Source organism: Terrapene carolina, unplaced genomic scaffold, assembly GCF_002925995.2.
Source record: "Terrapene carolina triunguis isolate 2854851 unplaced genomic scaffold, T_m_triunguis-2.0 Scaffold714, whole genome shotgun sequence".
Lineage (NCBI taxonomy): Eukaryota > Metazoa > Chordata > Testudines > Emydidae > Terrapene > Terrapene triunguis.
Genome location: NW_020665065.1, coordinates 17,092,600 through 17,106,725, shown reverse-complemented (window position 1 = coordinate 17,106,725; position 14,126 = coordinate 17,092,600). Strand labels below are relative to the sequence as shown.

Sequence of the window (14,126 nt, the reverse complement as noted above, 5' to 3'; positions counted from 1 at the left end):
CCACCCACTCCAGCATCCTCCCCCATGTCCCAACCCAGCCCCACAGCCCTCCCCCCACATGCCCCCACCGTGGGGCTGGATCACCAAGAGCCACCCCAGCGCAGAGCCAGGCCTCACCTTCGTCTTTACGAACTCGACTTGCTTCTCCAGCAGCACCAGCTCCTCCGTCTGCTTCATGTGCCGCACGTTCTCGTTGCAGGCCGACACGATCTGAGGCAGGGCAAGGGAAGCTGCAGGCCCTGCAGGGGGGGAGCTGGGCGCTCTGGCCAGGGCTCCCCCCACCCCCTGCCACCCACCGGAGGGGGCAGAGACCAGGGAATCCAGGACACCCCAGGGGACGGGAAGGAAGGTTTTCCTGCCCTTGGACACTGCTGGTCTGGGGCATTATGGGACATTTCCCTGCTCCCGCCGAAGATTGGCGAGTCAGGTGCACATGGCGCCTCCTGGCCCAGGATCTGTTGCGGGTGCCCAGGCTTTGCCCTAGTTCTCACTCGCCCCAGGGTGCCACCAGCCAGGTTCGGGATGGGCTGTGGGGTGTCGCATTAGGTCCCTGGGTGCCGGGGACAGAGGCTCAGACGTTCAGGCGTCCCACCCTGCAGAGACCCCCTGGGATGCTGTCACCTCAGGGCCCTAGGCACAGGTGATGTTCTGCCCGGGGAGCAGACCTCGGCTAGAACATCTGGAGTGGGGACGGAGGATTCTTTTCACCCCAGCGCTTCTGCGGGTTCTAGGTAAGAAATCCCGACTCCGGCCTCCCCCGTTACTCCTGGGGAAGCCTCCGGGGAGAACCGGCGCGAGTCTGAGGACAAGGAAGCGAAGCCTGATTCATTCAGACGGGAAGGGACTTTGGTTTTTAAACTCGGGCGGTTTCTGAACACGATTAACTCAAAGGCCCGAGAAACAGTTGGGAGAAAAGCACTTGTTAAAGATTCAACCCGGGCCCCCAGTTAATAGAGGAGGAAGCCCCAGCTCACTCCCACCCCCTCGCTGGAGGGCTCTGGGGAAGTCAGGGAAGAGAAGATGGGCTATTACCACACTAGCAACGCAGGAAAAATCCCTATTTAAAAACACCTTCCAGGAATTCCCTGCGGCATAAAATGGCCCACACCTGTTTTATTGCCCCCATCCAGTCACCTTTTGGGCTCCCCGGAGCCTGGGAACGTGAGACCCTGGACGTTCTGCATTCTGGCCTCCCTTGGGGAAGGAAACCGTTCGGCTGGAGCATGCTGGCCAGGTGGCTCAGGTCTGGGGGTGGGAACGCCGAGATATAGGCCCCCGATGTCAGAGGTTTTCAAAGCACAAAAGGCAGCGGGTCGCTGAGCAGAGGCCAGCAGGACGCAGCACGTGCGGGAAGCGGTCAGGGGCTGAGTCCGCACTGGGCGGAGTGAGTTCATGGGCCGGGACGAGCAGAGAACCAGGAACAGACTCCGACCAGAACTTTCTCCTACCACTTCCCCCAGCTCCGCCAGGGAGCCGAGGAACAAGGCCCCCCGAGCGTAGGCCATCTCCGCATGCTGCCTCGCAAGGCCGCTGGGGCGCGAACGGCGGGTCAAGGCAGGCGGCGTGAGGACTGCTACGGCGCGGGGACCGGCACAGCCAGCCTGGGGCTGCCTCCCACAAGCACCCAATGGTGCCCTTACCTCTCCCACTGCCCTCAGGGCCGCGCCGATGGAGCTGGCCAGCTCTGAGCCCGCCGGGGCCAGCTTCAGGATGTTCTGTGGGGCAGAGGAGAGAGAAGGAGGATCTGTCATGGGAGGGTGTCTCCATCCCACCATCATCTCCCTACAGACCTTTCCCCCTCCCTCCCTCCTGCCCCCCCACCTCCCTCCCCAGACCCTTCCCCCCCCCCCCCCCTCCCTCCACAGACCCTTCCCCCTCCCTCCCACCCACCCCCACCTCCCTACACAGACAGAGCCTTCCCCTCTCTCCCTGCCCGTCCCTACCCCTCTCCTCCTGCACACAAGCCCCCTCGTCACCCCAGCGTTTTGCTTTGGCTGCAGCTCAGAGGACGCTGGCCGGGGCAGCCTGTGCCCCTCTGAGGCAGGATCCTTGGGAGGCCAGCCCCAGCCAACCCCCGAGTGAGATTCCAGCCGGCTCCTGGCTCCGGCCCCTCACCTCCAGCAGGATCTTCAGGCGGGTGATCCTCTGGAAGGGCAGCACCAGGAAGGATTTCAGGGGCTGCCGCTGGCACACCGGCTGCTCCTCCAGCTTCCTCAGGATGTGCCGGAAGCGCCAGTTCTCCCGCCTGCAGCGTGCGGGGGAGAGGGGGCGGGTGAGGGGCCCCGAGGCCAGAACCACCCCGGGAGAGTGGCCCTGACTTCCCTCGCTCACTGGGCTACAGGCGCCAGGGCAAATGCTGCCCAGAGACCCCGGCTGGACAGGCCCGGCTGTGTCTGCACTAGAGCCAGAGGTTGAGTGCGGGCAAGGCCTGATGCTGGGATTTCCTGAGCAGTGGGGTGTGGGGGGGAGGAGATGAAGGATACCCTCCCCCAAGCCGGGAAGGTACAAAACGGAAATGCAGACCCATATCAATTCCTGCCCCAGCTCACCTCTCCTGCCTGAGCCCAGGAGGGACCTGACCTCCCCATTAACCCCTTGAGCACCGCCTAGGCCAGGAGCCAGCAAGCTACTGGCCATTCCAGCCCCAAAGAGACCCTGCAGCTGGGAGCATGTCCCTTCCCAAATCTGTACGCAAGCAGGGGAATGGGGTCAGCTGCCCTCAGGCGTCAAAATAACGCGTTAACTCTGGAACTTAATGACAACCACTTAGTGTAACAATGGGTGACCATTTTCAGCAGAAACACCTCTCCACAATGGAGAAGTTGGAGGACAGAGAGAGACTTAGTGAGTTATGGAATCCTCCCCAAGGGACATTACTGGGGTTTCCCCTACAGGCCGGTGCCCAGTCTAGCTCCAAACAGCCCAAGCATCCCCCGGGGACGCCTCGCAGACGCTCAGCTCTCACTGGCATGAAGGTTTTCCTGAGGTTCAGCCTCAGTGTCCCCATGGGAAGGGGCAGATGGGCTGTTCCAAGGGGCACAGACAGTGGGGAGGAGCAATTGGGGCATGAGCAGCCCCCGGTTATTCCCCCCCACCCCACCCTACCCCCTGAGGCCCGGCGGCTCCTCACATCAGCTGCTGCATGAGCTGTTCCTGGTACATCTGGTTGGTGACGTAGGGGATGTAGACCCTGTGGAAGGCGGGGCAGTGCTTCAGAACCACGGCCCCCAGCCCCGCCAGGAAGACGTCCTTGTCCATGTGCTCCTCGAGCTCCAGGAGAAACCTGCAGAGACCAGGAGGCGAGGGAAAGAATCCTGCCACTGAGCGAGGTTCGGGCGGGAGTAGCTGGGGGCTCCCTCCACACCAGCGCTCCCGCCCCCTCCCTGCAGCGCCCCCCGCTGGGCGAGGCCGGGACTGGGCATTCCCCACCGGCCGCAGTTACCTTTCACTGACTTCTTTCACCTGCTGCAGGTTGGAGAAGAGCCGGTGCACCTCGGCCCTGGTCAGCGTCTCCCGCAGCGCCAGCGATCCCTTAAAGTGGCTCGTGGCCACCGAGAGGCTGCGCAGGTAGGAGGCCTCCGACGTGATCATCTCAAACATGGCCTGGAGCAGAGACCGTGCGTCAAGAGACAGGGGTGAGCGAGCCAGCCCAGCAGGGCCTGGGAACCCCCCGCGCCGTGGGACACACCAAGGGGCTCCGGGCCAGCTGGCTAAAGGGACTTAGACACCTCCCTGAACTCAGTGGGAGCCAGGCATCTAAATCACTTTGCAAACACGAGTACCCAAGTCGGGCTGGCGCACAGTCACCAGGGAAGGAGCACAGCTGCCTGGGCTGCTCCCGCAGCCAGAGCGCACTGGCACAGAGGAATGCCTCAGCCATGTCCCTTCCCCGGTCCGCCTATAGGAAGCGCTTCTCTTCCGTTACAGGCCTCTTGCTCTGGGGACTCCTGCAGTATGGATTGTCCTGGAGTCTCCAGGAATTCATCCAACCAAAGCTGGCATCCCCACTGGGCACTGGCACAGGGCTGCGCCAGGGCAGAGCCGGGAATACAACCCAGGAATCCAGGTTCCAGGCCTGCGGCTTAATCAACTGACGCAGACACATAAGAACGGCCAGACTGGGTCAGACCAAGGGTCCATCTAGCCCAGTATCCTGTCTTCTGACAGTGGCCAATGCCAGGTGCCCCAGAGGGAATGAACAGAACAGGGCAATTATCGAGTGATCCATCCTGTCGCCCATTCCCAGCTCATCCTGGCTAAGAGCCATTGATGGACCTATCCTCCATGCACTTATCTAGTTCTTTTTTGAACCCTGTTAGAGTCTTGGCCTTCACACCATCCGCTGGCGAGGGTGGCACCGTGTGCTAGGGGACCAGGCGTCAGCAGCCAGCCCTGCTGGGAACGCACTGAAATCCAGGCTCTCCAATGGTGTGTCTATTTCTATTAGAGCAACAGCACTGGGAACCCTCTAAGGTGCTGGGGGCAGAGGTGGGGCAAATGCCCCCTTTGGAGTAGGAGAGCAGGTGGGTGCCAGGCTGCCAGCCCCAGAGACCAGAGGGAGCCGCACATCCCAGAACAAGCCACAGGCCAGCTTCTGTCCTCAAGGCTGATAGAGAGCATCAGTCTCCTGGCACGTTTTCAAGGTTGCATGTTCCTGGTTGACCCCCAAGTGGGCAGCGTTTTGTCTGAGGTGGCACTGCCCAGTCACAGCACTGTCCCATGCCCCCCTTCTGCTTCCACCAGGGCAGGGACCAGAACTGCTGGATCTGGGGGTGGAGGGCACCCTGCTCCTCCCCCCCCCCCCAGCGCTGCCCACTCTGCGGTACCATCCCCACACTGCAGGTGCCCCAGAGCGATCCGACTGTGGCTGCAGCAGATGGCAGCTCTCTGCAGAACATTGTCCCTCCCCTCGCCTCGTGGGGGGCACCTCTGCTGGGGCAGCTTCTGCTTGGAGTGAACCCGCCTCTGGCGGGTGGGAACGTGCACCCCCTACTTGCCAGCCAGCCGCGCAATCAAACCATCAGCCCCTCCCTCCCTCCCAGTCCGAGAGGCGGCCGCCCTCCGCTACCTCCTGCAGGCGGTGCTGCTGGGGCGTGAGACCCTCCAGGAGCCGCCTGCTCTTCACCTCTGGGATCTCCTGCCAGAAGCAGAAGCTGTAGTCGCGGGACGAGAGCGGCGAGGCGGCGCCGAGCAGGGAAGAGGAGAGGAGGCCAGCGATGGACAGGCTGGCGTCCACCCGGAAGGCCGGCTCCTTGGGCTTGCGCTCCGCCGCCTTGAGGCGCTTCATCCAGTAGTCTTGGTAGAGAGGCTCTGGGAGGGAGCGAAATGAGCGTGACATTAGCCACAGGGGCTTCCCAGAGCGCGTCATGAATAACTGCCGTCCTTTAACGCGTCATCTAATCCCAGGTCTGGTGACACAACCCTCCTGCTCCGCACACGGCCCTGGACACTTCGAAACCCTCTCCTGCACTTCGGGGGGGGGCCGTAGCCGTTTCTGGGCCCCGGCACAGCATCCCCATGAGCACGGCTGGCCAATGCGCGCCCGTAGCCCACTCCGACGGAAGTCACTGCCTGCTGCCTTCACCTTTAACGGATGGAGAACTGGAGTAGCCAGCTCTGTTCCAACCACCCCTTGGGTCTTGGAGATGCCCTCAGCAAATTCAAACCAGCCCTGAGCAGATGGCAGGTGTTCGTGTGTTGTGTCTCATGCTTTAGCCACAAGAAAACCTGCATCTCGGCAGGGGGTTACACTGGCTGACCCTCGCGGTCCCTTCTAACCCCGGGGTTCTCTCATTTCTCCCCCCACTGCCGGAGACCATTAAACAATCTGCACGCAAGGAAAAGCTCGCTCTCTTCAGCGTGAATTTAGTGCAGAGAGAGCTGTGTAAAAGTGGCTCCGATTTCAGCGTGACGCGTGTAACTCCAACGGCAGCTTATTTTACCTGAAGGGAAACAACCAGCCTAGAAAGAACAAGAGCGGAGTCCTCAGGAGAGAGCGCAGGGTGTGGGCTTCCCCTCTGCTGCCCAGGAGAGGTCTTAGACATTTGAGGCCCAGCACACAACAGACAAAGACATCACGGTTTTGCAACAGCACAATTGAGTAGGCTCTTAAAGGGACAGCCTCCTCCGGGACAGGCTTGTAAGGTTTAGTGACTCAGTTTCCCCTTCCTGGCTAGGGCCGGGCTGGTGGAAGTAGCATTGTGTGGCCCGCGTTAGGGCTTGTTCATGGCAGCAGCCTCCAGAAGGCCTTCTAGAAGTTTCCCTTCCTCCCGCCATGCCCGGGACCGTGCGGCCATCGCACAAGGAGCGGGTCAGTACTCACGGGTTTGCACGTATTTAGATTCCCTCTTCCACTTGTCCGGGTCCTTTGCTCCTTTCCCCAGCGGTCGGCGGAACAGTCTAAAAGGCAGCAAGACCCTTTTAAACCAGGTCCCACCGGGACAGCCCCATACTACAGCAAACATGAACTTCCCCCATAACTCCGGCTCTTTCCTCATGCCCTACAGCGCCACCTGCTGGTGGGTTTGCCTCATGCCCTACAGCGCCACCTGCTGGTGGGTTTGCCTCATGCCCTACAGCGCCACCTGCTGGCCTTGGTCACTCATTTGTGTCCTTGTGCAAATCAAAACCTCTCTGTGCCTCAATGTACACAGGTGTAAAATGGATATGTAGGAATATGCCAGGTGGATCAGAAATAAGGTCCACTTAGCCCAGTGTCCCGTCTCTGACAGTGGCCAGCACCAGCTGCTTCAGAGGAGGTGTGAGAACCAGTGTGGAATAGTCTGCTCCTCAGATCAGGTCTCTTCCTGATTTCTTATAGCTAGAGATTGGCTTAAAACGCTGAAGTGGGAGGTTTGACATCCCTCCAGAACGGTTACCTTGAACCATGGAAACTCTGGGTATTCTCATTATCCATATTAGCATTCAATCCATTTTTGGATCTTGCCAAGTTCTGGGCCCGATGACATCATGTGGCAGCGAGTTCCACAGTTACTGCACATTGGGTGATGTATAGTGTTAATTATCTCCCACACAGGAGGTGGGTAAGACCATGCCTCAATCTTTGCATTGTATCTATCCTCACAACACCCCTGTGAGGAAGGAAAGCGCTCTTATGGCCATTTTATAGATGGGAAACTGAGGTGCAGAGAAGCCACGTGACTCGCCCAAGGTCACACACAAAACCTGTGGCAAAACAGGGCTTTGAATCCAGCTCTCCCCAGTACTGGGCTAGTGCTCTACCCACTGGGCTATCCTTCTGCTCTGAAAGGTACCAGAGAAATGAGGTCATCATCAGAGCCGGGCCTGAATTATAAACCCCAACTCTGCCCCAAATGTCCCCAAAGTTCCAGATGTTTGGATCATCCCATTATAGCAATAGGGGTGGGTCCCAGCCGGAAAGGCCAGCTTCAGGGTCTGGGAAGTGTAAGGATCTGGGCCGGGGTTTAATTAAACCAGTCTGCAGAGGCTCAGAGAGCCAGGCCATTTTCTGGTCACTGCCCTCTTGTGCTCGAAAAATCTTTCGTTACAACCCAAATGAAGCTGCTAGCCCCTTGGCTGCAACAATAACTATAAAAATGGGAACTGAGGGGGGCACAACACACTAAGCCTGCAGGCAGCCTGGAACCACTGCTATGGGAGACCAGACAGGAACAGCCCTCTGCTTAATCCAAGGAGTTATTCACTCTGAAACCTAATGATGGCACATAAAGCATCAACGCTCAAAGCACCAAAGAACTTAGAAATCATATTACAAAGATTTGCCCAAAGACAGGCACTTCACGGGCAGAGCTTGGTTTGTGGTGGGAACTAGAGGGCATCGCTGGGTACTCCCCATTCAACCCCTGCACCCCTCCCGGAATGATTACTGGGTATTGCCATGGATATGCCAGAAGCTTCAAGGAAAAGGAAGCAAGAATCCCTCTCTATGCACAAGTTACATTGCAACTAAGAGACAACGTCCCAGCCCCAGGGCAGCGATGCGGGGAGCTCTCCGCGGGGAGGCGGGTTACCTGCGCTCCGGGCTTGGCATCTGCGTAACTGTGGCTTTGGAGAGATCTTCCAGGGAGCCATGCAGGACCTTCCTCCCGGGGACCGGGATGGGCAGCTTTGTCCCCATTTCCAGCAGGCCAGAAGGGCCCGTTGGCCCTGCAGAGCTAGGGGGCTCCTCCACCGGCTCCTCCGGGCCCATGCTCTCGGGGGCCGCCAGCTCGGCGGTGGGAGGAGAGGGCTGGCAGCGGAGGGGGGCAGGGACAGCACTGCCTGGCAAGTCAGCCCCTAGGGAGAGCAGGAGCAAGGGGATGAGGATGGTGCAGGGGCAGAGGAGTCGACCTGGCACCGCGCTGCACCGGAGCCACGTCGTCAAAACAAAACCTGTGCCCGCCTCTGCTCCCCATCGCCGCTGGGCTGAGCTCGCCAGCGCCCCCAGGGAGCTGGCAGCCTCGCGGGGGCCAATCAGAGCCAGACGCCGGCAGAGCTAGCTGGAGATCCTGGCAACTGCCTCTGCATGGTGAGCCTGATGCCACCTACCCATCACCTGGATAACGGGAGAGCACTCGCCTGCAACAGTGGGGGGCTGCAGGTCAGGCCTGAGGGGCACTGGCAGGGCTGGGGGCAGGGCTGGAATAGCGGGTGCTGTGGGACAGGCCTGAGGGGCACTGGCAGAGCTGGAATAGCGGGTGCTGTGGGTCAGGCCTGAGGGGCATTGGCAGAGCTGGGGGCAGGGCTGGAATAGCGGGTGCTGTGGGTCAGGCCTGAGGGGCACTGGCAGAGCTGGGGGCAGGGCTGGAATAGCGGGTGCTGTGGGTCAGGCCTGAGGGGCACTGGCAGGGCTGGAATAGCGGGTGCTGTGGGTCAGGCCTGAGGGGCACTGGCAGGGCTGGGGGCAGGGCTGGAATAGCGGGTGCTGTGGGTCAGGCTGAGGGGCACTGGCAGAGCTGGGGGCAGGGCTGGAATAGCGGGTGCTGTGGGTCAGGCCTGAGGGGCACTGGCAGGGCTGGAATAGCGGGTGCTGTGGGTCAGGCCTGAGGGGCACTGGCAGAGCTGGGGGCAGGGCTGGAAGAGCGGGTGCTGTGGGTCAGGCCTGAGATGAATTTCCAGAGTTAGCAGGAGTCAGGCCCAGGGCTCTCCCTGGTCCCGGATATGGGCACTGAAACTCACCCCCTCCAGGGCACTCCCGCCCTCCAAGAAAAGGGGCTGGGGCTCGGATCAGAGCCCCCTGCCCTCACCCCACATCCAACCCAAAGCACTCTCGGGCCAGTCTCTCCACGGCCCCCCCGTCACGCACTGGGCCCTGGCTGCTGCCAATCAGATCTCAGTGAAAGCTATTGGCGAGTGGGCCATGCCAGAGTGGACGGAGGCAGGACACCTGGGTCCTCGGGATCCAGGCCAGGTGGCATCGGGGTCCTGACAGCAGCCAGCAGACCTTTGGGGTTGTCCCCCAGAAGCGGGACCCTCTCCTCCACCGTTGAGGCTGGCTCCCGGGAGCTCCCCCTGCGGGCTGCGGAAAGGCCCTCCTTGGCGCTTCTGGGGCGGAAGAGACCAGCCAGGAAGGGGCAGAGCTCCGGGCGGCTCTCCGGCCTGGCCGGCTGGGGTCTCTGGGCCACCGGGCAGGAGCCGTGTCTCTTCACCGGCGCCGCGGCCCTGGGCGGCGAGTCTGACCGCGCGCGCTTCCGGCAGAAGAAATCCATGGGGGGTGACGAGAGGCCTGGTGGAGGGAGGAGAAGGGGGCTCAGTCCTGGCCGGGCGGCTGGCTCCCACTTCGGGGACTGGCCTCTCTCGGCAGCTGGGCACCCGGAAAGGCCTCCGGGAATACGGAAGGGGTCAAGTGCCCTTCTGCCATGCTCATCAGGCCACCCGGCGCCACACCCCAAATGCCAGGCACATAAGCTGGGCCGTGGCTCACCGGGCAGGTCCCTGGGTGGCACTGGGAGGGCCGGGGTGGCCTCAGCACCCCCCCCACCTCCATTGGCGCCCTGGCTCAGAGGCTGCTAGCCCAGGGCTCGGCTCAGGCCCTCTCTGCAGCCCTAGCCACCTGTCTGTGCTCGGCCCACAGGCCAGAATCCAGCTGGGGGCAGATGCCCCACCCTGAGCTCACCTCTGGGAGGCCGGGGGCAGGAAGCCCCTCGGTGCTCTGGGATCAGGACAACCAAACAGCTAAAACGATGGCAAAGCACCCAAGGGGAACTCTGCTCCAGGCTGGGCTGGCCCGGCCCCCTCCCGCCCATGGCCAGGGAGATTCAATGCAAGGACCATGCCACTGCCCACCTGCTCAGCCCTGGGTGCATCATGCTGCCCTTGGCAATAGCTCCTGGCCAGGGCCAGAGCTCCCAGGGCTAAAGCAGCCTCTTACCTGGAGGATCCCCCCAGCCAGGGAGAGCAAGAAACTACAGCTGCTCCCACCTGCAAATAAATAACCTCCAGGGCTCCCTCGTTAGTGGCTCCTTAAAGGGGCAGCACGCCAGGGGCATCATTAGCCAAAGGCAGCAAGCGTGGGCTGCCCTTGGTTGGCACCCAATGGAGCAGATGGCAGCGGGGCAATGAGGGCAGTGCGGGGGGGGGGGGGGTTCCTTGGCTCCCCCAGGTGGGGGCTATTTACCATCCTCATTAGGGCAAGGGTGGGATGTGGGGAGATCTCCCAGCACGAGCCCATTCCCCGTTTGTAAGCTTGGGAGGGGAGCTGGTGGAGGCTTTCCCTTAGGGCCAGTCTGCAAACAGGAGGCCCTGAGCCCCTGGGGGATTAACCCTGGAGGCTGGCCTCAGTCCCAGCTCTGTCCTGTCCCGGCTGCCTGCATGAATTGCTCTGCCTCCTAGGCTGGGCTGTTCAGGGGTGGGCTGAGCCCCGGGTGGGAAGCCCTCCGAGATCAGTAGGAGGAAGGGGCAGGAGAGTGGCCGAGGAGGATGGGGATACCCCACGGCTCGCGCTGCCATCTGTCCCGGCAGAACTGCCCGGGGGAGGAGGTCGGCAATGGCTGAGTGAGAGAACGGAGCAGGGGAGCAGAGATCCCTCCCTTCTGTGAGTGAGCCCCAGGGATCTGGACACCGACCCCAGGCGGGATCTCCGGGACTGGCTGCCTCCGCTAGGGAGGGGATAGGCCAGGCCCCTCAGTCAGTGCTCCCCTGCCTCCCCACCATGAGCCTGGCCTCTGGCTGACTGCCCCATGCGAACGAGGGCTTTCCCAGCCTCCCGGGCTCCTCTGGGTCTCGCCCCTTGCCTTGGGCTCGTGCTGCAGGTTGCGGTGGGCACGGAGGGCGCAGGTGCCGCCGGCCGTGTTGCTTAGCGACTTTGTCACCAGACTTAGTGACTTTTTGGTGCCCTAGCGAGAAAATAAGTGTCCAAGTGACCAGTGACAAATCTAGCGACTTTCGCTGCCAACGACAGTGACGTTCAGAGACAGACGTCACCAATATGTGTGGTCACCAGATCAGTCCCACGCAGCTCCATAGTGTTCCTAAAACCCATTCCGTGCTCTTACTACGGTCTGTTGCACCCCAAGGCCGTGTCATTACGTCTCAGCTGAGCGTGTCCTCGGAAGGAATCGCATTCCTGGGCTGCTTGGGCCGAGCTCACTCATCTGCAGGCGAGGAAAAGAAGTTGGTGGGGGCTAATTAAATACGGTGCTAAAGCCAGGCGCATTTTGGAGAGAGCAGCACATTTGCCAGGGCTTGTTTTTACCCAGCTGCTCTTTCTCGCTGCTCCGCAGTAGGCAGCACAGCCTGTGATGCAGGGGAAGCCGGCTAATGAAGCGGGCTGGGTGGGGGAGGCAGGTTAGCCAGCGAGGAGAGCCACACGGATGGAAGGTGGAGGGGGGATGAGACAGGGCCATGTGCCCCAATGGAGCAGGGGCACAGTGCCCCCAGGGATGAAACCCTTACTACAGATCAAAGGTGGAGCTGGTTTGACTTCAGTTCCCCTTTACCCCTTCCCCTGGCTTGGCCTGGGGGGTCACTGCCCAGCTCTTTTCAGAAATGAACCCCTGGAAGCAGGGGGAAGGGGTCCGGCTGGGGGATTTTTGTTTTTAAATCTACTTCCTTGGCTCCCTGCAGCGCCGTGCTCAGGTCAGGTGAATGCCCCTTTCCCCCGGCTCTGGGCTCTTCCTTTCACTCACCCGTGGGCTCAGATCCAGGGTGGCAAGAAAGGGAGGCTCGGCTGAAATTAACCAACCGCAGCCAGGCTGGGCTGCCCTGTACCGAGCGCCCTTCCCAAAGAGCAGAGGGCGGAAGAACGCCCTCCTGATGATGTCAGCGTCCTGGTGTCGTTGCTTCTGGTGTGGAACAGAACGTAGTAAGAAGAGATGGAATGGATTTTATTAACACTGTTGATCTGCTTGTGAATGAATTCTCTAGCAATTTTGTTTGGTGACATTTTTGACTCCTTTTGAGAGCTTAAACAGCTGCATCTAGGAACTATTCAGGGTTTGGTGACTTCCTGCTATGTGGAGTTGGCAACCCTGCGGGGCTGGCTCAGGGCTGGCAGGGACCTTCCCTTGCTTTGACTTTGGCCTGCCCCGGCCAGGCCTTTCTCTCTGCAGGACCCAGGTGGGAACCAGCCTGGGCTTGGCACCGGGCGGGGAGTTGATGGGCGAGGTTGGGGGGCTGGGCTGCGAGGTGCCTCCTCCCCTGGTCCCGGTGCCGGAGAGGGAGGCCGCAGTGGCCAGGAGTGGCCCAGTCCCATGGGCCCCCCTGAGCTCAGATGCTTGCTGGGGCCAGACTCCCATCGCTTACACCAGTGTAACCCCACTGGCAGCAAGGAGACACCCCAATTGACTCTGGCACGTGAGTCTGGCCCTTGTGTTTACGTCTGATGCTCTCCCCACCTACACTCTGCTCTGGTGGCAGGGCTGGTCCCGGCCTGGGCCCCCAGAGCCTCCTCTTTAGCAGAACACGAGAGGGACTGTCTTTGATTCTTTCGCTACCACCCTGGCCCGAGCCCAGGGCTGTCTCCAGCGCCAACCTCTGGCCCTGGCCCTGCTGCCCCAGGACGGAGAGGGCACTCCGCAGTCTGCAGCAGGGCCCAGGTCAGCCAGCAGAGCAAAGTCACAGAACCTCTTGGCCCAGGCGCTGGGAACGGGGGAGCTCCACTGAGGGTCCGGGGTTTGCCCCTGCCAGAGACAGCCCAGTAACACGGTACCCACTCCCCCAGGACACCTGGCTCCTTCCTGCTAATCCTGTGCCACGCAGAGCCCTGGGGTGCACCTCCCAGCCATTCGCCTCCCCCAGCCCAGCCCCGATGGCACCTGCCCTGGGGTCGGGGCTTGCGCACTGCGCTGCCGTCCAGCGCTTCCCCCCAGCAACGCAGCAGCCAGCTCAGCTCAGACCCGTGCTGGGCTGGAGACGGGCCCGATCCACGTCCAGCCGGTTGGTTCTGCCGTTCATCGGGGGCCTCCGGCAAAGTTTGGATCTGGGTCTAGGTTTGGATCCAGACCCTCGCCCCACCCCCAGAGTCGGGGGGTCGTTGGCTTTATCTTCACTTTAGCAAAGCTTTTGATACGGTCTCCCACGGTATTCTTGCCAGCAAGTTAAAAAAGTATGGATTGGCTGAATGGACTATACGGTGGATAGAAAGCTGGCTAGATCGTCGGGCTCAACGAGTACTGATCAATGGCTCCATGTCTAGCTGGCAGCCGGTATCAAGCGGAGTGCCCCAAGGGTCGGTCCTGTGGCCGGTTTTGTTCAACATCTTTATCAATGATCTGGATGATGGGATGGATTGCACCCTCAGCATGTTCGCAGATGACACTAAGCTGGGGGGAGCGGTAGATACGCTGGAGGATAGAGATAGGGTCCAGAGTGACCTAGACAAATTGGAGGATTGGGCCAAAAGAAATCTGATGAGGTTCAACAAGGACAAGTGCAGAGTCCTGCACTTAGAACAGAAGAATCCCATTCACTGTTACAGGCTGGGGACTGACTGGCTAAGCAGCAGTTCTGCAGAAAAGGACCTGGGGATTACAGTGGAAGCTGGATATGCGTCAGCGGTGTGCTCTTGTTGCCAAGAAGGCTAACGGCATATTGGGCTGCATTAGTAGGGGCATTGCCAGCAGATCGAGGGAAGTGATTATTCCCCTCTATTCAGCACTGGTGAGGCCACACCTGGAGTATTGTGTCCAGTTTTGGGGGCCCCACTA

The 14,126-nt window shown here is 60.9% G+C and overlaps 1 protein-coding gene across 1 annotated transcript in view; it reads right to left on the bottom strand.

The window, feature by feature from the left end:
- The window catches only part of ARHGEF19 (Rho guanine nucleotide exchange factor 19), a 66,369-nt gene that overhangs the window by 23,555 nt on the left and 28,688 nt on the right, over positions 1–14,126 (bottom strand). The window contains exons 7-13 of the mRNA XM_026660112.2: positions 8,374–8,383; positions 5,069–5,153; positions 3,443–3,603; positions 3,131–3,283; positions 2,116–2,245; positions 1,641–1,715; positions 118–210 (exon numbers count right to left, since the gene is read on the bottom strand). Coding sequence (XP_026515897.2) covers positions 118–210; positions 1,641–1,715; positions 2,116–2,245; positions 3,131–3,283; positions 3,443–3,603; positions 5,069–5,153; positions 8,374–8,383 — 707 coding nt within the window. The remainder of the gene's footprint in view (positions 1–117; positions 211–1,640; positions 1,716–2,115; positions 2,246–3,130; positions 3,284–3,442; positions 3,604–5,068; positions 5,154–8,373; positions 8,384–14,126) is intronic.